The sequence below is a fragment of the Coturnix japonica genome, chromosome 2, assembly GCF_001577835.2.
Source record: "Coturnix japonica isolate 7356 chromosome 2, Coturnix japonica 2.1, whole genome shotgun sequence".
Taxonomy (NCBI): Eukaryota; Metazoa; Chordata; class Aves; order Galliformes; family Phasianidae; genus Coturnix; species Coturnix japonica.
In genome coordinates, this window is record NC_029517.1 from 3,512,339 (window position 1) to 3,539,828 (window position 27,490).

Consider the following 27,490-nt stretch of genomic DNA (forward strand, 5'->3'; position numbering starts at 1 on the left):
GCTCTTTTGTAGCACTGCGCTTTTGGTTCCCACGTGTCCCTGCTTCCATTAATACCACACTACTGGGACTGGAAAAAAAGCAGGGAGTTAACAGCCAGCTCCTTCCCCCAAATAAACCTCCTGGAGGAACGGCTAAAACACATCCAGGCGGGAAGGGGGGGAAGAAAAGAAATCAAACCTTTTATTTAAACAGAAGCTTGAAACCAAGCCAGTGCAGAAAATGAGGTCAGTGCAGCTGTAGGCACGGACCTGTCCCCTGCTCACATCCCTGCCTCCCCAGCCCTGCTCTTACTGCTTCCACGATGCTGTGACTGCAGTTTTGTACTGGTTTCTTTCTGTTTGGATGCTGCTGCACGGGGTCAGAGGCACGAACCACTTTTCCTGTCCTGAAATATGAAAAACCACTGAGAATTCAGCACGCCAGGTAGACAAGAAACCCATAAAACAAAGACGTGACGCAGATGAAAGAATTCCCCCATGTCACCCAAAGAGGAGCCAGATCCAGGAGGCGCCCATTCACAATATGATGGAATCACGAAGGTGGGAAAAGAACTCTGAGACCCCCAGGTCCAACCCAGCCCACCCCCACCAATGCCCACTGACTACATCCCTCAGTGCCACATCTCCATGGGTCTTCCAGGGACAGTAACTCCACCATCTCCCTGTGTGTTAGCAGTATTTTAGAGAGTCTATAAACTTTTCCTTTAGGATTAAGCCCCGGAGGAGAAGAAAACAATTATCAGCATTCTCCAGCTTTCTGTTCCAATAAAAGCACCCAAGTGCTTCTACCCCAAAATCCACCCTGGTGCTGCTCAGCTCACAGCCCCGTCTCTGCCCATTGCACACACCTAAGGAAATCGAGTGTTAAAGTGACAGCAATCATCACAGGCGATGCTGTTCCCATGGCAGCAGATCACCAAGAGCAGTGGTGCAGGGAGGGGTTAATCACCGCATGGTTGGCAACAAAAGGGTGGGGAGGCAATGAGATAAGGTGGTGAGGGGCAAGCTTTGCTCTCAGCAACAAAAAGAGGGCACAAGCCCATAGCTTCACCTTAAAATGAGGTGTCTATGCAGTATGTGGGAGCACCTGTCCTTGAGAAGCCTCCTGCTCCCTGAGCAGGGAACGAGGGATTTGTTAGCAGTGTTTAGTTGGCGTCCTCATCAGCAGAACTAACTGGGATCTCTGTTAGATAATCCCTGCAGCAAAATCACCTCCTTGGAACGTTAGTAGTACAGGCTGCAATAAAAGGGAATGTTTTCAGACTGTTCTTCAGTTTTTGTTTTCCCAAAGTGATGCAATTAGCTCTGAAAGAGTGTCCCCAGGCAGTGAGTCTGTCCTCCAAGCAGTGAGTCTGTCTGTCCATGGCTGCCTCCAAGCAGGGTGCCTGTCCATGCAGGGCTCCCATTTCCTATGCCCACCTCTCCTACACCCACACTCCCCAGCGTGCGGCCATTCTCTGCCAGCCCTCATGCAGATTCATTGCCATGGCACAACCAGGAGCACACTGTTTACCCTCAGTTCCTGTTGAATCTCCCACCAAAGCTCCTGTATGCCAGAGGGTAACAACCCTGATATCCAAAGCTGCATCCTACTCAGAGAAGCAGCAAACACCTCAACACCCCAGTGCAAGCTGATAGAAATGCCTTCTTATTTCATTCACAAAATAGGAGAAACCAGTAAGAGAATGAACTGCTTTACCTGAGTTAAAAGATGCAACACAGCAGGAAATAAACTGCAATGTGTAAATACTGCTTAAATGAAATCACTACATCAAGTTCCTGAGCATCATCAGCACAAAACTCAACCCCACAGCCTCCCTAGAGCACCCTGCTGCAGCAGAGGAGGGTGAGGAACCCGAAAGCAAAGCACACTGAGTTAAAAAACAAATCAACTTCAAACTTCTACTCACACTTACACTCACTGCTACCGGCTTCAATGTTGGCTGGCATCATGGAGTCAGCAGCATGGGCACCATGCAGGGCTCAGCACTGAGCGAGCAGCTCCACTGCACCTGAGCAATGAGTGCTGTGTGCTAAAAGGGGAGGAAGAAACAGAAAGGAAGGGCGGCCCCTCCCCTAGAAGGGCAGCTCCTGGGGCAGCCCCACCAGCAGGGGCTCCTACTCCCGCTCCTCCTCCTCCTCCTCCTTCTCTTCCTCTTTCCCCCACTGGAGGGCTCACAGAAGCCAAGTAGGTATTTGCAGGCATCCAGATGCTGCTTCGTATGCGTGCACTTTACTGTCAGGGAGCTGAGCAGGGTGAGTGCATCCATCCCTACCTGAAGTCATCAGGTCTCTACCTAAACCATCCCATCCCCACCTGAGGTTGCCAGCATGGGTGCAATTCTGCCTCTTTTGGGTGTCTGCAGCAGGATAATGGTGCAGTGGCTCTGCTGATAGTGCTGGAAGGTCCCTGAGCACCAAACTTTGCCGGTGTAACTTCATCAGATGGAAACATCAGTGCTGCCAACATGCTGGTGCAGGCAGAGAAATGCCACCTGTGGATGTTAGAGTGGAAATCCATCACTTTATTGCTCTCCTGCATCCCAGAACCAACATGTGCCTCTTCTCCTGGCTAAACATCTGTGCTCACCTCAAACTAGAACCAAATATGACGAGGAGGTGCTTTCCAGCGTGCAGATGTCCCTAACCTCACACAGCAGCAATCGTGTTCTGCAGGAAAAATAGCTGCCCTTGCCACAATGTGTCCCACATTGCTCATTTTCCTTGCATTTAAAAGCCACATCAGCTCCAGCCCTCCTATCTCCACCATTCTCCATCCCATCATACACTGGGTGTCTTCTCATCAACCATCAGATCCAGAGCAACAGCCTCTCTCAAGCGACGTCTTCTGCTTCCAAATGGGATCCAAAGGGTAGAAATCACATCTCTTGCCCTGTAGCCCTGTTGTTTCCGTGGTATAGCTAAAATACTGCCATATATGAGACAAGCTCAAGTGGACATTCCAACTGGGAATCCTTACATTTATCTCCTAGGCCACTACAGGTGAAGCTTAATCTTCTACGACAAAACCTGCCCAGCAGGTTAAGCCAGCAGCAAAAGACACATTTGAAAGCCACTATGAAGGGCCATCAGTTCAATAAAAGAAAAGGAAAACCAACTCCTGAAGGACTGAAGGCTGTAAATCAAACTGTTGGGAATAACCTGAACCCAGTGTAGAGAAGGAATGATGGCCATAACCTGCAGCTCTCCGATGGCTCCCACTGCCAGCAGCATCACAGGAGGTTGCTGTGGCAATGACAAACACAAGGCAGAGCAGATAAACAGCAGCGGGGTTGGAAATTGATGATCTTTGGGGTCCTTTCCAACCCAAGCCATTCTATGATTCCTTACCACGATTTGCAGTCCCTGCCTCTGTCCGACACACGCACAAGGATGATATATTTAGCACTCCACTAACATTCTCCGACACAGGACATCGCAGCGACGGTGACGTCACGTATTCATTTTAAGTATGCTTTTCTTTGACCTGCTCCAGTGGAAAGATTCAATTGCACAGAGCCAAGAATTAAAAAGAAAGTATTAATTACACCAACCAAACTACCTCAAAGTCCTTTTAATCCAAGACCAGGGTTGTGGGTCTCCTCCCTGAGCTGTCAACTAGCTGCAGTACGCACAGGAGCTGAGCTTATATCCCAGTGCACCTGCATAGTAAACACAGAGCTTTTAATTATCCACACGTGTGCACGGGGCTATTTTGAAATAGAGATGTACTGCTGGGTAGCCTGCAGCTGCTGCTGCTCCCTGTTTCACACCTTTGCAGCAGAATATCCCAAGGCTGCAGGTCTCCATCCCATCCCACACACAGCAGGGAGATGATCATTGTGGTCCAGTCTATGATGCTATGACCCGCTGGAGCTCAGGGAGCAATGGGACACCACTCTCAGACATAGGTGGTGCTGCACGGAGCCTTGAGCAGGGTCTGGTGATCCCACAGGTCCCTTCCAGCTTGGGATGTTGACTGTATGGTTCTATCACTGTATGGGCACTCCTGCTGTCCCTTCAGGCCTGTAAGCAGCTGAAAGCAGTAAATCTGAACACTCAGAAAGCACTTTTCCATCAATAAGCTGGCTTTTCAGATGCACACATAACCTATTAATTCACAAGCACGTCGCTTCTCTCCCACACCCAGACAACAAAACCAAAGCTCCTCCTTCACTACTCTCAATTTTCCACCCCATGAGACCATAATGAGTCTCCTCCATAAAGGAAATGCAGGTGTAAACCCAAGCTCCACTATCAGCTCCCTGACGGATTACAGCACATTCGAAGACCTATGCTGGGATATTTAACCACATTTTCCCCCTTTGCCTGCCAGCAGCATCTGCCCAGCACTGAGATTACAGAGGTCACCGACTGTTCTCCCCAGAGAGAAGCAGAAAATAGAACCCTCCTGCCTATGGGAAGCAAAAAAACCCCAAACCAATCATGTCCCAAAGTAGAATCATTAAGGTTGAAAAAGACCATCACCATTCACTGCTCTTTCTGCCCACAAACAGCCAAAGGCCTGAGCGTCTACAACTGTGACATAGCAACAGCCACAATAAAACCCTGAAATTTCAGCCTGCTTGGATTCATTTCAGGTACACTGATAAAACCGTTCCGGCGTGCAAACAACAAACCCTGGCCCTGCCAAACCACCTGGACTAGTGTCCTCTGTCCCCAAGTGCCACCAGCTTCACAGCGTCTGCCTCCAGAGACTGAGGACAGCATCACCCCAAGAGGAGCTGACTTCACCTTGGTGATGCCTACACCTGTAAGAGAGAGCAAAGCAGCAGTGTGGGGGCTTTCTGCTTCTGAACGAGGTGTCCCTTCCAACCCAAACCACTTCATGATTCTAAGACGCCAAGACTGGGCTTCTTAGAATCATGAAGGGGCTGCCAGTGCTGCTTATGAGAACCTGGATCCCATTAGCCAAGCAAACGCCCCGGTGTCAGCTCACCAGAACCTCTCTGTTACCATCAAGACTCCATCAGCACACACTCAAGGTATCACCTCGCCAGCCATCCAGATCCTACCCCAACAGCTCCCACCTGCATCCAGCACAAAGTACAAACACCCCAATGCCTCCTGATGGCTTTCAACCTAGAATAATCACCCCCAAAACCCTCCGCAATGAGACTGTTCCACGAGGAGCACTTCTGTAACAAAGCTGTTAAGCAAATGGCTCTGGCTTCTCCAAGCAACCCATAACTGTAATGAATAGGGATGGTTTTAGGTGAGAAGCAAAGGTGTCCTACAACCGACCTGCAGCACAATGACACCAAACATCACATGTCTCTCCAGCCTCTGGGGACAGCATTTGGTTCGCTCTAAAGTAGTTGAAAACACAAAACACCAAGAGCTGAACTTTGTTGTCTAATAGCAAAGCCACTTGAAAGCAACAACCCCTCCCTGGGCTGCTTGGAACAAGGAAAGCCTCACAATGACTACAAGTGTGGTGCCCACCTCCTCCTTGTTTCTTGTCCCGTGTCTTGGGAGAACCCCAAGAACCACAGCCAGCGAAATCCAACCCCAACCCAACACGAAACCTTCCGTCTCTCCCTAATTTTAGCCAACTCAAACGCTGACATCGCTCAGCCAAGCATTGGTTTCAGCCCAAACAGATCCAGAACAGCAGCGTGGTGCCTACTGTGCTTCCTTCCCCCCACCCCACAGTTGTGCCTTGATAGAACCCCAAGAACCAGAACTAGCGAATCCAACCTCAAACCAACACAAAATCCTCCACGTCTCCCTAATTTTAGGGGATTCTAATAGACCCTCAGCCACTCGAGCTGGGCAGGCACGTGTCTCGTAGCACTCGCTCTGCTGTCTGCTCTGCTGTCCTTGCCATTCCCAGCTCAGCCTCCATCACACAGCAGCACGGGGTGCCTGTACCGAGTGCTCTCTTCCTTCCAGCCTGGATCTGAGTGCCCGTCAGCACCGCTGCAAACACATTCGAACGGAGCGCCCTGATCCTGCAGGGAGGAAGGCTAAAAACGCACAAATATCGTTCAGAACCAACAAGAGAGAATAAAAAACAGGAGAAAGGAGACACTGCTACCAACTACTGAACCACTCTGTGGGATGCAGCAATAAACCCGTGACGTGGGGAGCTGCTCCCCGGTGGGGAATGCACACACACAAGGCAGCTCCCCTCCTCCTCCTCCTCCCGGAGATACTCGGTGACCTCTTCCTGCTGTCAGGAAATGGGGGGGTGAAGGGACAAAAAGCGCCGAGCTCAGGCCCCGTTACACCCGCACACCAACCACCACAAGGCCCCAGCGGAGGCCCAGGACACGTCCGCACCGCCCCGGCCTCCTGGGCCCAGTCCCCGCCGCGTGGCCCCGCCGAGGCCGCGCCGTCCCAACCGCCGTGCTCCGTTCCCGTCCCTCCGCTCCGTTCCGCCCCGCGCTCCCTGCCCGGCCTCCCCCCCCGCCGGCTCCCGGCCGCGCCGCTCACGCAAGGCCGGGGATGCGCGGCCTACCGCCTCCCCGCGGGGCCAGCTCCCCAGCAGGCCGCAGGCCGCGCTTACTCCGGGGTGGGGTGCTCCGGGTCGTAGAAGTCCCCCATGGTGGGACGTGCGTTGTCGCGGGGTCGGGAGGGCAGCGCGGCCCCTCCCGCGGGCAGGGCCGGGCCGGGAGCCCCTCTCCGCCCTCCGAGCCCGGTGGGGCTCGGCTCCTCGGCCGCCGCCTCACATCCTCCGTGGGGCCCCGCGCTGCACCGGCCGCCGGCGGGGCCCCGCCATCCGCGCCGCGCCGTGCCCTGCCCGCCCGCCGAGCCACGATCCGCCCCGGCACGGCCCGGCTCCTCCCCGCAGCGACGTCCGCAACGCCGCCGCCGCCGCCGCTCCCGCTTCCCCCCCCTCCGCTTCCGAACGGGATTGAGGAACGGCGCAGGGATCCAGCGGGGCACAACGGGACAGACGGGAGACAACCGGACAACCGGGACCCAACGGGACAACCGGGACCCAATAGGGCAGCCAGGACCCAACGGAGCAACCAGGACCCAACGGGATAACTGGGACCCAACAAGACAGCCAGGACCCAATAGGGCACAATAGGACCCAATAGGGCACAATAGGACCCAATGGGCACAATAGGACCCAATAGGGCAACCAGGACCCAACGGGACAACCTGGGACAGCCAGAACCTCACAGGGCAACGTGGATAATCTGCATTCATTGGGACAGCTGGTAGCTACTGGGTCAACCAGGACTAAGTGGGATAAGTAGCATCTATTGGGACAGCTGGGAGTAAATGGGACAACCAGGGTGTACCAGGATAACATGGTACCAACCAAGACAAGCAGAACCTACTGGGACAAATGTGATTATCAGGACCCAATGGGACAACTGGGCGTCAGTAGAGCAAACAGCCTCCCTCTGGGACTGCCAAGACAACCGGGACAACCAGTACCCAACAGGACAACCAGGGCCTTTGGGATCAGTGAGACCCACAGGATCAGCACTGGGACACCATCATTCCTGTGGTCACCAGGAACTCCAGGATCACACTTGAGATCAGTGGGAGCCCTGGGATCAGCTCTGAGACCCCAGGGGTCAGTACTGGGACCCATGGGATCAATAGGACCCCTGGGACAACCACACCACCAAGACAACCTGGATCACTGGGACCCACTTTGCAGAACTCCATGGATCCATCACACCCACAGACGTTGGCACCACAGGACACAGCACCCCCTGTACACGAACACCCCAAGAGGGTTAAAAGCTGCTCTTGCCCCTTTCAAGGATTATGTTATTTCTCCTTGGGGGAAAGCTCATTTCCTTGGGAAATTCTGCCTGTGCTGAACTTCCAGCTGCTTTATAAGCCTCTGGAAATTGATTATTACAAAGAAAAGGCTGATGTACACACACTGTTATCACTAGCCCTTGGGCTGAGCAGGCGATATTACAGCAACAAAGTAAACTGCAAGGAATTAAAGCCAAGCAAACAGCTTGGATTAATTAATTTACCCAGTGTTTCAGGTGAAAATCCCTCAGGATGCTGTAATTTGTGGTGGATGGAGCAGCCTACAAAGCTCCAGCAAGGAAGAAGAGTTACAGTGATGGGTTTTGCATTGCACTGCAGGGGGGATGTCCCACAACCAGGTCAACCATGCAAACTGCAGCAGGTTGGGGAGGAGAGGTTGCCCTTCCCAGCCACAGATCTATGTTGGATGCAGTCAGCAGAGCAAGGGATGTCCCTTGGAGGACTCAGAAGCCCTGAGTGTGCTCTGCTCAATGCTGGGCACCATGATCTCAACCTGGATTGGATCAGAACTACCTTTGCTGGAGAGCAGTGGGCAAACAGTGCCCAATTCTCCTGTCCTGGGATAGGGAGGCTGCTGTAACTCAACACTGTTGTATCTAATGCTGGTGGAAATGCTTCCTTGTGTGCACCTATCTCCAGAGCAGGCTGTTGGAACCCTGCTGCTTCAGTCTGAGGGCTCTCACCCACTCCTCCTTGTCAGGATGGAGCCAGCACAGACTGCCTTGATGCTCATACAGGTGAGAATAAGGCTGGGAGGCTCTGTCCGCAGGAGGAAGGAGGGCAGGAGCAGCTCAAGGTGCCCATGACACCCCTCTGCCACCACATTGCACGGTGCAGGGACACCCACAAAACAAGCAGTGCTATTTCAGCTCCCTGGCTTGCATCCTGTTGGAGCTCTGGGTCTGATTACCAGTAACGGTTGTTCCAGCTGCACAAAACCAACTTGTTTCTTTGCTACTGTCTTTTTCTTCCCTTCTGTTTATTTTTGATAAACCAGTTGTGGCAATGAAGTGACATTGCTCATCCTCCTTGTGCTGAACACCAGGCGAGCCCCAATTCACTATGTGACACGTAGAAATGACAGGGCTTTATCCTTCCCTGCAGCTCTGATGTACCCGGGTTTCTTATGCATTAGCTTGAGGGACGACATGGTTCTGTTGAATGTGTGCTGGCAACAGAAAACAAACAAAAAACCAGTTATTTTCAGAACAGAAGTCTCACCGTGAAATGATTTTCCCTGCCAAAATAAACACCCTTTCCAACCTGCCCAAATAGGAACCATAGGGAGTGCAGCTCTGTGGTCACAGCAGCATTGCTTTGCTGGTGGCAAATGCCATTGAGCTTGAAGGAGGGTACAAGGAGCCCTTAGGGCTCAGCTTGGGAGCTTCTCGTCACTGTGAGAACTGAGGTATCAGTTTTGTGATGTATGCATAGTGATAAAACAGTGCAGCCCTAATAATCTTTCTGAAGTCCCACTAAGCTCAGGGCCTCTCTGGTGATTTATGGTGAGTCCTTTGGCAGCAGGGAAGAAATGGTGTAAAGTGCTGGGATTGCTTTTTAGCAATAGGATGGGACCTGTACATCAGCCAGTGTCAATGAACATCTCAAAGAGCTTCTCTGTGCTGGAGAACCCATCCAACGTGTTCCAAAGGGCTGTGGCCAAACTGCGCCAGGCCCAGAAGCCCTGCAGCAAGGCATGGAGCTACTCTCACTACACACACTGATGGTGTTACAGGGAACTGGGTCCAGATGACATCACCTGTTGATCAGTTTTCATTTTGGCCCTGTAGAATGCGACAGAATCCGGTCCATAGGGCAGCATCACCTCCTGCATCTGCTCGAACCTGTCCTGCTCATCTTCCTCCTGCCATCAGAAAGACAGAACCATGTGAAAAGCGCACATTGTGGCTGACGCCATTTGTTGTGTTGAACACTGGTTCTCAAAAGCCTCAAGTCTGGAAGGGGTTGGTTTCTTAGAGCTACAGAAGCATGGAATCATGGTATCAGCCATAATGTGTCCATGTGTAAGGAGTGCTCCGGCAGATTCCTTGGTCACCTTTTGATCATGAACTGCTTGCAGAAGGTAACAGTGATTTTCTGGCATAATAAAAAGTAAATGGCCAAACTGACTCAAACCACGAGGAAAAGGTGCATATCCTGATGGGAGCAATGGAGAATCACACTGGAATGGGGGAAGGAAACCTCTCCAGGAATACCAGCAATGGCACTAACTGGGAACCTCAGTGACCTGCCCAGGGAAAGCAGAAAGAGAAGCCAGCACTGAACACCATTCCAAGGGACATTGCTTAACCTCTGTGTGAAGATTTCTGCCTGTGACATCATCAACTTGACACAGCTGGAGAACATTGCTAAAAGGCACGTTTCATTCATCTTTTGGGTTTTAATTGATGCGATGACAACAAATCCAGGGCTGGAAAGCATTAAGGGAGTTTCTATGAGTACACTGAGTAACCCTGCTTAGTAAAAGTGACTGGTGATGGATTTCTTCTATTCCCCAAAGACTGACACCCTGGAGCAGTACAGTCAGTCTCCCTGCTGACCTCACTAGACACACCACAAAGGGGTTTGGGTTGCCTTTTATTCCTTTGGTTGAGGCTTTTTGGTCTCTTCTCTGCATAGATTTTGCATCTTTTCCAGGCTGGTATATCGCAGCATTCTGTTTAAAAAGCAAGATGGACAAAGACAGATGGACCTACAACATGTCCACACAGCTACCCAGAAGGGGTCTGCAGGGGTCAGGCAGAGATGATGCAGACAGGGTGGGATGCACTCATTGCTTGTGTCAGAGTGGAAGCCCCGCCACCACATTCCTATCAAACAGCATTAAGGTTTCAAGTGTGACATTTAACAAGGAAGGACTGGAGTAACTTCAGAGGAGAATAATGCAAAGAAGTCTGGTAAATAAAAGCTTAAGAGAAATGTCCGTTGTCATGAATGACAGAAGAGGATGGATACCCCAAAGAGTTGGTTTCTAAGCAGAAGGTTGGCTAAGTACCAGTTGCCACAACATGCAACACAATAGTTTGGCTGTAAACATTACAGATCATGCAGTCTGGAAACGAGCCTCCCCGCTACCCCTTGCACCTCTGGGCACTTTGCCTGGTTACTGATAGTCAGCAGATGACTGGGTGCTTCAATCACTCTGTCCTATTTTAGCCTCTTCATGGTGAGGATGACGGGAATGCAAGATGCACCTCCAGATAGCTGCTCTCTGCATCATGTCAGATAGCATTTCAGTGCCACGCCGCTCAGAGAAAGGGGCAGAGCTCTCCTCCCACAGGCTTAGCTGTGCCCTCATTACCACACAACACGGGGGTAGCAAGAAGAAGTAAAGCTGCCAGGAAAACTCACCAGGCACATAACTCTGTTTATGGGAATCATTCCAGGTCTGATGTTGCCATGTTGCTTCAGGGCATTCTGCACGTATGTGGGGATGAGGAAGGACTCACTGTACCAGATCTCAAACTCTGCAAAGCAAAGTGGGTTGTAATAAACAGGGATGTAGTGACCAGACGCAAGGGTGGATTTCTTCCAGCTCCCTGCCCATGGGCCAGGCAGGATCTCAGTGCTGCAAGCTTCTAAGTTTTAACGTATGAGAACAAGTCGTTCATAAGGCCAGGCACTGTCAGGTAGCCTATTGGACCTAATGGCCCTAGTGGCCCTGGGGACAGTCCCTAAAAGAGGCAGGCCACCAGGTGGCAGTGCTCCTGCACCCAGCCGGCTTCCTCGAGCACCTTGGGAGCAGAGAGCTGGCAATTTCGAGTGGCCAGGCCATTTGAGGGTCAGATTTCAATCCCAAATGCTAAAGAAGCACGGCCGAATTCCATCCTATAATAGCCAGTGATAACACACAACAGGTGCTGCCATGCAGTGGGCATGACGTCTTTATAACACTGGGCATTTCCCAGCAAAGCAGCTGTGCTCTGCTATGTCCCTTTAGCATGTTTTCTCACATCTGGAGCAGCTTCTGCACAGGCAGCATCCCCCAGTATGACCCACTGCACTGTGCCACAGGAGTCAGGAGTAATTAGCAATATTAAACACAGACCCTGCAGTGCAGACACTGTGGACATGATGCAACACTGCCGACTTTTCACCCTGGTTTCAGCTCTGAGCTGACCTCTTTGCTCTGGGATGACACATAGTATTTGGCTGAGTGGGTCCATGCCTGAGCTTTTAAACAGCACCCCAAAAGTGCCAAACCCAGGTCCAACAGCAATCAGTGGCAAACTTAGTGTACAATTATTAATTGACCCCGTGTACCTCCTGGAATAAGCCAGATATTTCATTCAGTGTGAGATTTACTGATGGATACAAGTTGTGCTCTGGCAAGTTGATAGGAAATGAAGTGTTGCTATGTCCACAGCATCCAAATGTTTGGGACACTGGCATTTGTGTACCTACTGTTTTCCATCACAAGCATAAATCCAGGCATACAACAGGACCACCCTCTTGGTCCTGCAGACTCAAACTGAGCAGCCTGTAGTGAAGCACACCATGAATTTGCCCAGATCATGCAAAGCAAAGATGTGACTCATCAGCACGAGGGCTGTGCTCAGTGTGAAGAACAGGCTAAAATGACTGAGCTCTGCTTCCTACTGCAGTGCTGAAATGTGAGTAATGCTGATCTCCCAGGGGTACACAGTGCAGCTCAGAGCCAAAGGCAGGTGTTATTCCTTAGCCCACCATCCATATTAAAAGAAAATCAAAAGTGGGAATCAGTGCCATCAGCGAGAGCATTACTATTGGCTCTTATCCCATAGGAGTGCATTTAGTGGCATGACCAGGGAGCAGTGTGTCATTATCTGTGAGAGAGAATCTATAGAAATTCAGTGGTATGTCAATAAATAAATAAATAATCATCAAGTAAAAGCAAATCAGGACGGCGATGAGAAAAGCCACAACAGAGAACGACAGGAGCTTGTTGTATATGCAACAAGTCTATGAAGTGCTTCAGTACTGAGATGTTCTCGAGCACTCCAGATCTGCTGGATGCTGCTCAGAAGCTGCCCTGATGTGCCAGTACCTGAGACGAGTTTGTTCCGGCACCGGTCCACCATCTGCTGGCAGTACTGGATTTCTGCCTTCAGGTCCTGCCGTTCAGCATAGCTACATCTGTATTCTTCCTTCAGGTCTTTCAGCTTCATGATGAGTAAAAACTCCTTCTCATCAATGATGAGGTGTCCTTCCTCATCAACGTACTCTCCTGGAGGGTGAGAAAAGGAAATTAAGGTTTCTCGTGAGGGTGGAGAGGGACGAAGCAAAGTAATGATGCTTTGAACCACACGGTAGCTACCCAGTTACACTGAGGTTAACCACACAACTGGTATTTCCTTAGACGTGCTTTCTACAAAGACAGCGCTGCAGTGGTGTGGGGCAGAAATCAGAGTTGAACTCCTGAACCCACTCAGCCATCAGTCCTTGTAGGATGCAGGTGAAGAGCATGGACTGGGCCTGGCAGCCTGCTGGGAGGTGTCACTTAGGGCTCTGTGTCTCGTAGGGTTAGACCCTATGGGAAGAGGCAGCTCACAGAGCACAGACAGAAGAGCTGTTTTGTAGGAAGAGAAATGGAAGCCAGCTGTGCACTGTGGGCCTGATGCAAGGGCCATCATTCACGAGTCAGGGCCTTCTTCCTATTGACCATTCCCTTTCTCTTTCATTCCCCCTTTATGTAGGGAGCACAAAATCTGACAAGCTTTTTAGGCATATTCTACCTAACAAATACCTCAGCACAGCAGAGTAGCAAGGAACCTACCCCATTTTTCCCTCTAGCACCTTGCAATTTGGGATGTTGACTTCCATAAGCCAGACACTAATCTAGATGAAATCAGACTGTAGGGCAATGAGGCACTGGCACAGCTACCCAAAGAAGCTGTGAATGAACACATCCCTGGAAGTGCTCAAGGCCAGGTTGGATGGGGCCCTGAGCAGCCTGAGCTGGTGGGGGCAACCAGCCCATGGCTGTGAGGTGGAACTAGATGAGCTTTAAGGTCTCTTCTAGCCCAATTGTATTGTAAATTCTATGATTATATGAGATGCAATAAATCTCTGCCACAGTAAGGCCAAGCACACTCCCCATGATTTTTGTGCTGCGTTGACCTGCATTTGTCAGCAAAGCACAGAGTGAGGAGTGCTGAGGGCTCCAATGCAGGAGGAATCAGGTGGCAAACTACAAGGCCAGGTGCAGAGCTAAGGGATAAAAGATGGGAAGCAGCAGTGAGATGTAGTGATCCCACCACTGAAACCAGAAGCTCCCTCTCCTGCCAGGTTCTTACTGGCCATTCTCTATGACTTACCCTGCTGCAACCGCTCCTGCTTCTGAGCCTCCAGAGCCTTTTTGATGTCCTCTATTTCTTGTTTGATGATGTTGATTCTCCGGGCTACTGTACTGCTTCTCTTCCTCCTGGCGAGGAGGATGCTTTTGTTCTCTTTAAAGATCCGGTTGATCTCACTTCCACACTCCTCCTTGAATTGCTCAAATGCCGCTTCTCTGGATGGAGGGGAGCTGCAACAGAATTCAAAGAGGAGACATGGAGTTGAGGGGAGGTCAGTCTGTTCTGCCCTGCAGCGAGACCATGGCAGTGGCCATCGCTGAGGTTTGTGGATGGTATTTCAATGGGACCTTTGAGGACCCCACTGTGCCAGCTGCATCCTGGTACCATCTCTGTGCCAGCCTTCATGTGTCTGTCCCCCCCCACACACACACACATAACTCCCTCAAGAGTTATTTCCATGGAAGCCACATTCCTCAGATGTCTCAGAATTGATTCTTTCCTGGAAAGAGGATTTCTAATGGTTTGAATTTTCAGAAAAAAAAACCCAACTAATCCTGTTCCTCCCTATTGTTGAACAGAAATGCTTTTGTTCTTTTCTTTCTGGATTCCCAGAACAGACTGGCCACGTCTGCCAAGCGAAGTCCTGAGCTGCATACAGTTGGCTACTCTACAGTGCTGCCTCCCGTGGCCTTTAAAGCTCAGCCTGTTTTGAAAGACTGAATTCAAAGTGGCATTTGCCAGTTGTGACTTTTCCCTGTAATAGCTTTGAGGCAGATGTGCCCCCGCAAAGAGCACATTTTACTTCAACACAAAGCACACACAGCAAGAGAAGAGCATCTCGGGAGAGATATATACCACACTCCAACATGCTGATGTTCTGCACTGCTGGTTGTTCCTGGTCAGCGGGGTGGGTCTGGTAGCAGAATGGAGCTTAAAGTCTTCACGTCCCTCAGTCCAGACTGCTCAAAGCAAAACCAACCACCGCTTTCCATGGCTTGATCTCCTAATGGCATTTTCAAGCATTCCAATGGCTGCGTGAGACTGCTTTCATGCCAAACTGCTGGCAAAGCACCTCACAATGGCCAATGGGACTGCTACAGCTTTGGCAGCTCAGCTCACTTGGGGTTGTGCCACATGCAGCTGGAGAAGCAGCCTTCCCTGTCAGCCACAGCTTTGAGAAGAATACTAAAATGCATGCAGAGGGCATAGAAGGACACAATAGAATCACAGAATGGCCTAGGTTGAAAAGGAACATAATGATCATCTAGTTTAAACACCCCTGCTATGTTCAGGGTCACCAACCACCAGACCAGGCTGCCCAGAGTCACAGCCAGCCTGGCCTTGAATGTATCCATCGAAAGGGCATCCACAACCTCCTTAGACAACCTGTTCCAATAACAAACACATTAAGGTGCTTCAGTACCAAATTCTCCTGGGAAAGCTTCACCCTGAGATGCTCTTCCCAGCTGCAGGAACAAGAAAAAAAGCAGTAATGTGCAACAAGGGCAATGCAGATACTCCTAATAATTCCAAGCTGCATTGCTTTCTGGGAGCTCTTGGCAACAGCAGATGGATGGAGATTGGAAAAGTGGTGCACAGGCTGGGTAGTGTGGGGTCCTGGCTGAGCTCCTGGGAGCTGAACAGCTGCATGCTGTTGAGCACATCCTCATGGTCTCTCTCCATCTTTGGTCTCTCTACCCTGTGCATATTTTACACCATCAACAGCATCAGTTAAGAAATGCAAACCAGTGCTGCCCTCCTGTGCTATATTCCTGTAGGCTTACCTGGGATGCTGGGAATCCTCCTCAGTGACTGGCTTTGGGGGCTGTGCATCAATATTTGCTATATCTTCACTCCTTTCTTTCTCTTTCACATCCAGATCCTTGGTGGGAATTATTACCTTATTTTTTGGTGGCAAGTTAGCAGTCAAGTCTTTCCCAGAAAACAAGTGTTTAGTTCCTTCCTTCCTGAAAGAGAGGAAAAGATAAACCAGCTTAATTTCTTTCTAAGAGGACACTGGAACCAAAGCACTCTCTAGGTGTTAGGTTTGCCAATTCAATAAACAACACCAGCCTGGTCTGCTTGGGATAGTTAGTGTAGCTACATTGAGACCCAGGAAGGTGTTCACCAGACCTCTCTCCATCTTCCTAAAGAAGAACTGCACAGAGAGGTCCCCCATTTCATGCAGCTACTGAAGCCTTGGTGATCCATCTCAAGGATTTAAAGGAAATATCAGGGAGGAACCAAATCACAGAAGTGATGCCCACTTAGGGATATCAATTCTATGAATTCTAGTATCTTTCTTTCTGGTTGTTTCCCCTTCCCCCTCACAACCTCTTCTCAGTTTCACTCCATACCTGCTTCTCAGTCCACTGCCCCCTCCTCCCTTTCCACTTGGCAGATCTCATTCTACCTAACACTTTAAAGATAACCTTCAGGTTTAGCAAGTCTCCTGATGTCATCACCAGATTGTTCCCTTCCTTGCTTCCTCTCTGCCTCCATCCATGTGTGACAACATCTTATCCAAAAAATATAAACAAAAATGAGGAGAGCAGTTTGGCTGCTGAACTCACTTGGTCCGCTCACTGGTTGCCCTGGGTTTCTTCTTCTCATCGACTTTGGGTAAAACTGGGGTAGGTTTGGTCTCCACGTCTTGTTTCTTCAACAAATGGTGATCCAAATCTACTATACCCACCTGAACATGGGAAGAAATAAGACATGGACCAGGAGGTAAAGCTTCGCAGCTGTCTAGGCCATGATATCCGGCCCATACCCAATAGTGACTTCATCTTGCTGTACCATCTAATCTGGAAATCTTTGTTCACTACCATGTATTACAGGGAAACATCTATAAAGTACAAATTAAAAGCCAAAATTATCCACAAATTCATGTGCTGAATGTTTCACATACTTAGAGGGTCTCGTGTCATGGAAATAAGTTCAAACTTTTACTATAAATTTCCCCCCCAAACTTTAAGGGGTTGTAGATTCTGAACAATTCAGACAGCATTCATTGTGTTTCACTGATAGTATCCCAAAGCATAACACAAACAGCATCAGCAATAGTGCAACAGAGAAGCATCCTCAGAAGTCTTCATTTAGTGTAAGAGAATTACAGTTTTTATACTATAGGGATCATGTGTTTTTCTGTTAGGCAAATACTTTGCATTTTCCCTTGTGTTTTTCCTCCCAGATATTCAAAGCATTTACAGTTAAACCACAGAACAAACAGATGACCCTGCAGAGCAGATAATGATTGTTTTATCCACATTACTGGGTGAAAGCAAAGCGAGGAAATAACCACTTCAGAGAGAAAGAATTTTGCAATGAAAAATAATTATAAACTTATAGATCAGAGTCCACAGCTGCATTTATGGTTTCCGTAGGATACACTTACATTGCTCAAGAAATTATAAGGGTTAAAAGGGGCCTCATCAGATGCAGGTGATCTGGGTGACTGGTCACCTTCCTATGTCAGCTTAGACTTCCTTCATTCCTGTCTTGTAAACTATTCTCTTCAGATCATGGGCCAAATGCTCAGCTGATAGGAATATTACTTTGCAAATGGATGCATCTCTGCTTAGAGCACTCACTCATCACACCAGTATTTCTGAGTTGAGATTTCAATGGGGAGAAGTTGAGAACTTGAGGCAATTCAAGTTTCAGAAGCAAAGAAGATAATTCTGAATTGGGTTGTGGGCAGGGCCCAAGCACCAACCATTACCTTCTGAGCAGCAGCAATAGTAGCAAAGTCGTTTCTGTCTATCAGAACATACTTGCTTCGTAATCTGGTTTCCACTTCACCTTCCTGTTGTCTTTGGGAAAAACAGAAAACATCAACAGCCCCTTTACCATTGTGCTGTCACTCTTATAGTAGAAAAATCTACCTAGGAGTTGGACTTGATGATCCTTATGGGTCCTTTCCAACTTGGAAGAATGACTCTGCGATCTGCTGCCTAGCCAGACCATGACTGGAATGGTTGGTTAGCTGCCCTAATAACCTCATCCCTCTTTGTTCTCTTCTGTTTCATGACATGGAAACTGTTTGCCCTCATCTTCATGATTTTTCCCAGCCTGCCATCTACCTTCCCTCATTCAGCCCAAAAGAGGTTCCTAAACCTTACTGTGAAATGTATCAACCCTGAACATCTTACCTTACAAACAGCCTGATCTGCCTAAACACCTCCTGGAGTTGCCTGAAGTTCACTATCTATAGAGGAAAAGATGCATACAGAGAAAACACAAGTAAGTATTTCCATGCTCTGTGGTCAGTTGTATCAATGCAAATATTTCAGCTTGTGAGGGCTCTGCTTTCCCATATGTGGGCATGAGCACTCAAGGAGAGATACCTTTATACTGTATTTGACTGGAAGTACATACATTGATTGCTCTGAGAGAGGCATCTGATAGATTGTGGTTAATTCCATGGAGTGCACAGTCAGCAAGGTAACCAATTATTGACAGTAATATTACAAATGACACAGAGGGCACCTAGTGACCCACCCTGCAGATTATGAACTCACTTCTCTTTTCACTGTTGTCCAGAAATGCCCAGTCCTCTCACCCATCATATCTAGTTGGTGTCACTGAGGCGCACTATCTCTGTTTTAGAGGAACAGAGGCATGAACAGGCAAGTAATGGGGAGCGTGTAGCTGAGCAGGAATCTGCACTCAGGTCTGCCGTGTTCTAAGACTCTGGACTTAACTGTGATTTAAGAATAAAGTGGAGCCTTTATTCTGCTCCACTCCTGCCTAATGGAATAAAATGGGATGGAAGCAGTATATAAGTTTTTTTCTACTTAAAAAGCTACTTACATCAATTTCATCAATGGCTCCTCGTAGATATTTATGGATTTGAGATTTAATCTCTGCTATCTGGACATCAGTCAGAGGTTCATAAGTCACCAAAGAATGATTTACCTAAGACAAAAAGCGAACAACTGAGTGTCAATGGATTACAGAGATCTAAGCAAATGCCAGGCTGACATTGGTTTCCTCTGCCAGGGCAGCCTCGTGTTTAATTTCTGATTGTGGCTTCTTGTCAGGACATGGGACATGGAAGCGTGCTGAAAGCAATGTATTCCCTTTCAGATTTTAACCAAAGAAGAAGGCAGCTTCACAAAACAAATCTATACTGGATGACAAGTGAAGCTACAACATAGTCTCAGCACAGAGATTTGACTAAACCGCATAAGATTATGCTGAAAGGAGAAAGAAGAATACAGTCATGATGGATACTAAATGACTGATTCCACAGCACAACAACGATCATGACAAAGCCCCAGTTAGGTCCATCCATGGTGGTACAGCCTGTTCCTCACCAAGATGTCATGCAGGGCCAGCTCCTGCTTCAGAAGACTGATCTCCTTCTCCAAAGCCTTCACTGTCCCCTGGAAGGAAAACAGAAGGGTTTGGACCGAATGCCACTAGGGAAAGAAAACACCTGCTGAAAAGCAGCATATAGCTAGCTGCTATATAACATCACAGCTGTGTGCCAGCTCCCCCAGAGTTTGCTGTCAGGTTTGCATTAGTGAAATAGTGAGCCTGGAAAACACTTTGCCTCTGATTGGCTTCCAACAGGACAGCTTCTGTTGTGTCCTGCATATACTGCCTGCAGAGCCAGCCCAAGCCATCAAGAGAAAGGCCACCTGCTTATTAACTTGCTGTTTTCCTGTTCTGGTACTGTAGGGATTCTCAGGCTCAGGACATAGAAATACTATCTTGAAAGCAAAGAAATAGGCAGTGCTCCACTCTGACCATTACTGAACTCTGTAGGAGTTCCATCATTAACTTCCATGTAGGCAGGACTTTAAAATAATCTATTTTTTCTTATATACCTGAATTCAGTCAGTCTCAGGCTGGCTGATGAGTGGTATTTCATTAAACTACCAAATCTCTCTCAGGTTTTTAAGGCAATTATCCTAAATCTTAATGAAATGAGAAAACATAACTCCTTCAGTTGCCTTTCTCTACGTACCTCTGAGTCGTATGTCACATTAATGACTGGCTCTGATGTGATCCATTTCATTCTGGTAGCAAAACGAAGAGAAGACAACTGAAAAACATGTTTTTTTAAGTAACTGAAAGATATACTGGTAAGGATATAACATTCATAATCTTTATAATTCAGTTGTATCAGATCCCAGCACATAGCAAAGCAAAATCTATTTAACTCCATCCAGCATTACAGGTTTTCTGATTCCAGGAACGTATCTTCCAGTGCTCATTGGCTGCTGTGTGATGAGCCAGCTTCAGCTGATGTCTTTGTCCTTTCTGTTTAGAGTGTGGACAGTTCTTTGTGTAACAGAATTATCCCCTATCTCAATTCGGATTGAAATAGCACATCCTAATAACCCCGAGACATATATCAGAGCCTTTCAGGTTTAGTTCCTGTAATTGTTGTATCTCACAAGCTGTGCCTGCAGCCAGAAAGTCTTCCTATTTCCTGGGTAATTTTCCTTGTTTCTAGATGCGACCACAACACAAATAGGAGATGATTGAACAGCACTCTGCCTTGATCATAGCTGCATAGCAGGTGACTGTGTTTACCCTTTTTGCTCTGTAAAAGGCTCTTGGCAAAGAGAAAGGTGTCCCTGTGTCACAGATGTGGTTAGGATGATCCACTTCACACAGTAAGGCTTTTGCCAATTTTATTCTTTCACAGCTTAGAAGCCTTACTGTTAGGATGCTACTCCTGGTTCCAGCATCCCAAAAACCAGCTGAAAGCCATTTCAGTTCTGACATGAACTGGTGCTATTCCATTGACTTTGTGATGTCACGTATCATTCAAAACACATTTGCAAGAGCTGATCCAACAACAATTGGATTTTAATTAATACCATCCAGCCGTGCTTGGATTTTAACTGTTTGGACCTGCTGTAATTCAGGGTGGTTTGCATAGTTTGCATCACAAAGCAGATTGACAAGAGCAATCTGTTCTCTGAGCAGCTGAGATAAGAGGAGCTATCCAAGTTTTCTGATGGATGAGACAGGATGTTTCCCTGGGACTCCTGCCACAGCCCTCCAGAGAATACTCTTTAACTTCTGGCCAACACAATTGCAACAGGAGTGTGAAAAAGACTTCAGTTCTGCAGAAATCTGCTCAACTTACAGTCTCTTCTACATGCAGAGCTTCCCCACAGACATTCGCCACCAGGACAGTATTGCATTTTCCTCCTGGAACAATAGATTGGAGGGAAAAAAAAGTCAGTAAAGAGTTTAATTTTGTTGTTGTTTCCTTTTTTAATTTTTTTTTAATAGAAAATAATACATCACATGCTGATAGAGAATAGAAAATAGAAGAAGCAACAAAGACCACGGGTGGTTTGCAACTGCCCCTCCAAAGTTCCAGATACAGTGGCACAGAATGACTTAGAAGTGCAGGGGAAATGTGTTTTTAACCTGTTGATTGTGCAGTAAGAAAATGGGAATACAAACCGTAAAAGCTTGAAATTGGATAAATAAGAGCAGAGGATTTTAAAAGCCCTTGGCTAATGTGGAATAATCTGACAGGACATCGCCACTGCCTCCTGTAAGAGCAATGCAAGACTTCATAGAATCATAGAATCACTTATGCGTGAAATACCTCACACATCCCTCTGAGTTTATGTGTTTATGTTTAAGAGTTCAGAATAGACAGGCTCATTGAAACACTATTTTCCATGTATTCTATCTGAGGCTATTGAAAGCCACAGCCCTTACCCAGCGAGTCCTTGAGGAAATGAGTGAGCTTGCTCTGCCGGAATGGGATGTGCTCCCTCCTTGGGTCAGCCAGGGCAATGATCATTTGCTCAAGGAATGACAGAGACCTGTTGATGTACGCAGCTTCCTTCAGCACTCGCCATCCAGACTGCAAGGGAAATCAAAAGGCAAGGCTTCCACAACAGGCGTTTCTGTTTGAACTGCAGAACAGGATGGCGACTTCATTCAAATCAATTTGTGCTGTAGAACTCCTTTCAGTTTGAAAACACAATTTTGCAGAGACTTCAGTTTTTTCATTAGAAGTCTACCAGGCCTGCTAGCTGCCTTCACACTGGGGAAAGGATGTATTTGTAACGTGGGATTTCTACTGTGATCAATACAGAACATCACATGGGACCTGTGGTAATCGGCTGGTGAGTTTTCATGCTCTAAGAAAGTTTCTTCTCTAAGAGTTTGCCTGCTGTGGCCCAGGGCTGCACATTTGCATTGTCACTCATGGAATGAAGAGGATAATCATGAGCTCCTTGTTAAGGCTGATGGTTCTGGCACTTTCCTTTGTAGAGGAATGACAAGAGCCAGATAAACTAGCTGAGCCTGGGTCAGAGGCTGAATCTTGTTGTGAAAGCCCTGTAATTTCAATTCCAATTACTGGATTGCCCACCATGGACTGAAGCATTTCTTCCATTACTTACTCCAGTCTTGTTCAGTCTCTCGGAGCCTGCCAAATCTATTAAATTGATTTTAGAATGAATGCATCTGTCATCTGAGAGGACTCTGAAACGAGACTGAAGGGGAAAAGAAAGTAAAGCATACTTAATAGCAGGCAAAACTGACAACACAGCAAAAGCCAGACACGTAAAGTTCTTCAACCATTAGAGTCCCTAGAAAAAGCTGCTGGAGCTCTTACCTCAATATAGATAGTAAAGATGCAATGGGATCTGGATGATTTTTTATTCAGTGTGTGTTCCGCTATTACTCTGTTGGACTCACCCTGCAAACGAAGGCAGAATTGAAGATGGTATTTTCAAGCTTCTGCACCAGGGAAATTAGAAATAGGAATTTGAAATAAGAATAGTAATGGTTCAGTCTTTGTTCGGTTGGTTAGAGCAGCCATTGCAGCAGCACGTGGTATTAGCCTCACCTTCTTACTCAAAGGCTCCTGAAAGCATTTCTGCAACATTACTAAGGATCAGTTCACTGTATCTGCGCCTTTTACCAGAAACCATGTTGTCTGTATTTCCACTTTTAGGGCTCGGTTTACAGATGTGTGGCTTTGTAAAGAGCAATCGATTAAGCCTTGTGGAGACTCAGCACCTCCCCAGCTGTTTCAGTTTCTTGATGAGAACCGAAGAGCTCCCCAGGCTTTAAATGTCACGGAAAACCACATGTATGCTAGCCACAGGTTTGTATAATACTTGCAGGGAAACAGAACAACACTGCAAATGATGTTGCAACAGCTTGACAGGAGTGCCAGTCTATCTGGTGAGAGCTAGAAGGTCAGTGACTGGCACTGCACTAGAGAGTCTACATTCAGGATCAAGAACGAATGTGAAAACCTCTACACAAGTGCGTGAAAGTTAAGGCGTATTGCCATCTTCCCTCTACTCTTTAGAAGGAAAACAGAAGCTGTTATGAATGATGGGGCCTAGCTTAGGGCACTACACTTCCTTTAATTAAAAGGCAAGTCAAATATTTTAAGGACACCAGATGGCTCCTGGTAAGAACACAATTCCTGCAAACAGAACTAATGATTTACTCATGTTTTCCTTAGGAAATAAAGCACTCCTGTATAAAGAAGGATATAACCACAAGTTAAGCAAACCTCCTTCACAAATATAACCCACTGAGTGGACATCCCTGCTGTAAGATCTTATTGGTAGACCTGTGCTATGACCATCCCAAAAATTCCAGTGTAGGTCAGCAGATGGATCTAAAGGGATCCCAAATATTCCTTCATATTAATGCACTCACTGACATCTTTGTTGATAACCAAGGAAATTTTAGTTTGCTGCTATGTCAGACAAGTCTTATGACATGAAGGCAGCCTCTGGCTACCTGAACCATTTTGGTGCTGCTTGAAATCTCTAAAGCTATTTTCCATGGTCTCACCCCTTACATATTTCCTCCATCACTCAAGTTACTCTGGTATACACTAAAACCAGGGTTTCTCTATAGAGATCTTTCAGAATCCCTGCAGAAAGGGCATTTTCCTTGGAAGAACATGGACTACAAAGAGTTGTCAGTACTTCTGCCCCCTGTAAGAGAGTAGAGAGGGCTGAATAGTCCTGACCACCCACTCCCCATGTCACTGACTTCCCTCAGCTAAGCCAAGAAACATAACCAACAGATAAAGCATAATATTGGTTGCTTCTTGCCTCAAAAAGGAGATTCAGAGCATCCTCCTCGTCGCTAACAGAATGTATAGATAAGCCTTTCACATAAACACCCTGTGGGCAATCCACTATAGCCATCTCCATGTCACTGTCCTCACTGCTTCTCATGGTGGACAGAAGGTCACACAATGTCTCGTTGTAGATTTCCAAGTAGGATACCCGGACAGTGACGAATGAATCAACAGAACGTGCGATTGCTCTGAAGACCTGTACAAGGATAATGAAGTAGTCAGAGGCAGGGCTAGCTCACAAACAGAGCTATAAGCTATTTATGGCTTTACAGGGAAGCTATTTATGGCTTTATGAACAGCTAGAAGTTCATCTTTGTGTGCACAGCTAATTCGGAACCGTGGTTGCCTGAGGGCTGATAGGATAAGTCAACATTTTTAGTTGATTTTAGTTTAGTGTCTCAGAGCAATGTTCTTGAAAACAACACTTCTGAAGACCTTCTTACATTTGGGAAGCAACCCATTGTGTGAACTAGGAGAATCAAACAGGAACAAGCTCTGTAAATGACAAGACAGCATAGCTACATGATTCCTCCCACCTTTGTTTCAGGCTGTATCCATAACACCCCCACACTGTTGTATCAGCCCATCCCGCTCTGAAATACCACCACTATCAGTGCACAAGGTCACAGCATAGTTAAACAGAGGTACAAAGTAACAGGATCCTTTCTCTCCTTAATGATCACAAAGCGAAAAGGAGTCCTGGAGATCAAATGAAACACATTCATCACTTAAAAGTATTTTTATGAGTATCAGCTATAACTGATACAAGTGAGTTTTTACGACTCCTTCCAGTCTCTATCCCCATTCAGATACTCTGTACCTGCTGGACAGCTCGGGGTATGATTCCTCGATGCTTATACTCTGAAGCTATTCCAGTCATTGTATAAGTTTTACCAGCTCCTGTTTGCCCATAACACATTATTGTACCTAGAAAAGATTGAAAGCAAAAGAGTAAACTCGGGAGGGAATCTCTGCATTTCTCAAACTCAACATCAAATAACATGAATAGATGCAAATTACCATTATAGCCAGTTAAAGCTTCAGACACCAGTTTCTTAGCTACAGTCTCATACGTCAGTTCCTGGGAGGAATTGTGCAGGACACCATCCAGTTTGAAGGACCAGTCAGTCTGTGAGTTATTCACAGTTCCCTTCTTGGCATCTTTTTGGATGTATATGCCTATACTCTGAAACCCAAAAAGGAAACAAAGGTAACTTCAATAGAGATTTGGGAGATATAGTCCAAAAAATATCCACCCACTGAAGAGCTGAAGGTGAGCAGGAAACGGAGCACAAATAATGTGTTTTTATTGAGCCTTGTGGCATATTCTAGTAATAGATACACTGAAAAAGAAAGGAAATGTGGCTAGGCTCATCTCTCACTGATGTGTCTGAATTGAGGTGCCAGAGTAATTATTAACTAAGCAAATGAAGGTCTGTATTAATGAGGAAGGTCAAGTCAGGAACTTGTATATGGGGACCAGAAACAGACTGCACCATATGGAAACGGTGGGATCATGGGATCCTGGGCTCCATCAGGAGAGGGGTGGTCAGCAGGGATAGGGAGGTGATTGTCCCTCTCTGCTCTGCTCTTGTGAGGCCCCATCTGTTGTACTGTGTCCAGGTGTGGAGCCCTCAGTACAAGAAGAGATGGAGATGATTTGGAAAGGGTCAGAGGAAGGACACAAAGATGATCAGGGGGCTGGAGCACCTCCTATGAGGACAGGTGAGGGAGTTGGGTTTGCTTTCAGCTCGGAGAAGAGAAGGTTGCGGGGTGACCTCATTGCAGCCTTCAATACCTGAAGGGAACCTATAACCAGGGGAGATAAACTCTTGGAAAGAGGCTGATAATAAGCAGGACACGGGGAAATGGTTTTAAGTTAAAAGAGGGAAGATTTAGGTTGGATGTTAGGGGAAGTTCTTCACTAGGAGAGTGGTTAGGTCTGAACAGGCTGCCCAGGAGGTTGTGGATGCCCTGTCCTTGGAAGGTGTTCAAGCCCAGGTGGACAGGGCCCTGGGCACCTGATCTAGTAAAGGTGTATGTTTGGTGGCCCTGCCAGGCAGGGGGGTTGGAACTACATGATCCTTGAGGTCCCTTCCAACCCAGGTCATTCTGTGATTCTATGGGGGCTGTGGGGTTTATGGAGTCTCTATGGGTCTCTATGGGTCTCTATGGGGTCTATGGGTCTCTATGGGGTCTATGGGGTCTATGGGGTCTCTATGGGGTCTATGGGGTCTCTATGGGTCTCTATGGGTCTCTATGGGGTCTCTATGGGTCTCTATGGGTCTCTATGGGGTCTCTATGGGGATCTATGGGGTCTATGGGGTCTCTATGGGGTCTCCTGGGCAACCTGATCTAGTACATGTGTATGTTTGGTGGCCCTGCCAGGCAGGGAGGTTGGAACTACATGATCCTTGAGGTCCCTTCCAACCCGGGTCATTCTGTGTGATTCTGTGAAACCTCTTAGGGTGAAATGGTGGTTATCACAGGGCACTCCTCAAGTGATAACTCACAGCCCTCTGCAGTATTTCTATTAGTGATTGCACCACAGGAGGCATGTAAACCACTGACACGATTGCAGACACCAACTCAAGAGGTAGTTAGCCAGAAAATAATGTATGACTTCACAGAATGGAAGAATTCCTTTGGGAAAAAGAATTGACATTGAATTCCAAACATTTTACACTCGCAATCTGTTCCTATCTACCTTGTTGTCTGGCCCAAACTTGATGACGTCTTGAGCAAACTGAGCCGTTGGCTTGACTCGTACAAAGGCACGGACTTTCTTTTCCACTGCGTGCATTCTATATAGAGGGGGAGAAAGAAGAATAATCAATAATAATCTCTTTCCCTTACAAGAAATGCTCAGTGTATGGAGAAAGCCATTACTGCTGGGAGTATTGCCTTCCATTAGAAGACATGAAATAGCCAAATCTAAATGCGACACTCTCCAGCTCATTAGGGATAACCAAGCCTGATTTTTAATTGGATTTTGCCTATAGAGGAGCATTTATTACAACACTATGAGGCAAACTATGTATCTGTTGGTCATCTAACCATGTTTGTGGCTGCTTTAGCACTCTAAACTCTTCTTTTGAACAATAAGTACTCAAGGGGGAAGGGTCCCTCTCCTTTTGAACAATATTCAAAGGATAAAGGCAGCCAGAAGCTCTGTTTGCAGATGGAGGGCGGTCATAAGGGGGGTCGCCATGGTGCGGCCTACCTGCCCCCCCTCAGCCAGGCCTAGAGTTGCGCGCACTGTCCCCATGGCAACCAGCACTTCCGGCCTCACAGCACCGGAAATAGTAGGAGGGGC

At 47.5% G+C, this 27,490-nt stretch overlaps 2 protein-coding genes and 1 long non-coding RNA gene across 8 annotated transcripts in view; all 3 read right to left on the reverse strand.

Annotated features, from left to right (window-relative positions):
* Window positions 1-6,680, reverse strand: part of SETD2 (SET domain containing 2, histone lysine methyltransferase) — a 43,760-nt gene extending 37,080 nt beyond the window's left edge. For all 3 annotated transcript variants that reach the window (XR_004306317.1, XM_015852945.2, XM_032442944.1), the window contains exon 1: window positions 6,533-6,680. Coding sequence is in view for 2 of the 3 variants with exons in the window: in XM_015852945.2 (XP_015708431.1) it covers window positions 6,533-6,570 (38 nt within the window). In the remaining variant the exon portion in view is untranslated. The remainder of the gene's footprint in view (window positions 1-6,532) is intronic.
* LOC116652999 lies at window positions 287-6,417 on the reverse strand. 3 transcript variants are annotated; one of them, XR_004306320.1, is made up of 4 exons: window positions 3,774-6,417; window positions 3,563-3,662; window positions 1,911-3,487; window positions 287-386 (listed from the first exon to the last, which is right to left on the reverse strand). It is a non-coding gene; the product is annotated as an uncharacterized LOC116652999 (long non-coding RNA). The 3 variants fall into 3 exon arrangements; XR_004306319.1 differs by having other exon boundaries at window positions 1,911-2,495; window positions 2,591-3,487; window positions 3,563-6,415; XR_004306318.1 differs by having other exon boundaries at window positions 3,563-6,416.
* Window positions 6,681-7,861: 1,181 nt separating the features above from the next.
* Window positions 7,862-27,473, reverse strand: KIF9 (kinesin family member 9). 2 transcript variants are annotated; one of them, XM_015852948.2, is made up of 21 exons: window positions 27,398-27,473; window positions 26,882-26,978; window positions 25,195-25,360; window positions 24,995-25,101; window positions 24,146-24,370; window positions 22,678-22,761; window positions 22,463-22,555; window positions 21,771-21,918; window positions 21,181-21,245; window positions 20,047-20,124; window positions 19,391-19,459; window positions 18,885-18,989; window positions 18,224-18,279; window positions 17,794-17,884; window positions 16,643-16,764; window positions 15,854-16,036; window positions 14,091-14,299; window positions 12,821-13,000; window positions 11,146-11,261; window positions 9,533-9,637; window positions 7,862-8,941 (listed from the first exon to the last, which is right to left on the reverse strand). In XM_015852948.2, the coding sequence occupies exons 2-21, from the start codon at window positions 26,975-26,977 to the stop codon at window positions 8,834-8,836; spliced, it is 2,406 nt and encodes an 801-aa protein (XP_015708434.1). In that variant the 5' UTR covers window position 26,978; window positions 27,398-27,473; the 3' UTR covers window positions 7,862-8,833. The 2 variants fall into 2 exon arrangements, with proteins under 2 accessions (XP_015708434.1, XP_032298837.1); XM_032442946.1 differs by lacking the exons at window positions 7,862-8,941; window positions 9,533-9,637; window positions 11,146-11,261; ... (5 more) ...; window positions 18,224-18,279; window positions 18,885-18,989 and having other exon boundaries at window positions 19,386-19,459; window positions 20,047-20,098.
* Window positions 27,474-27,490: the final 17 nt, after the last annotated feature.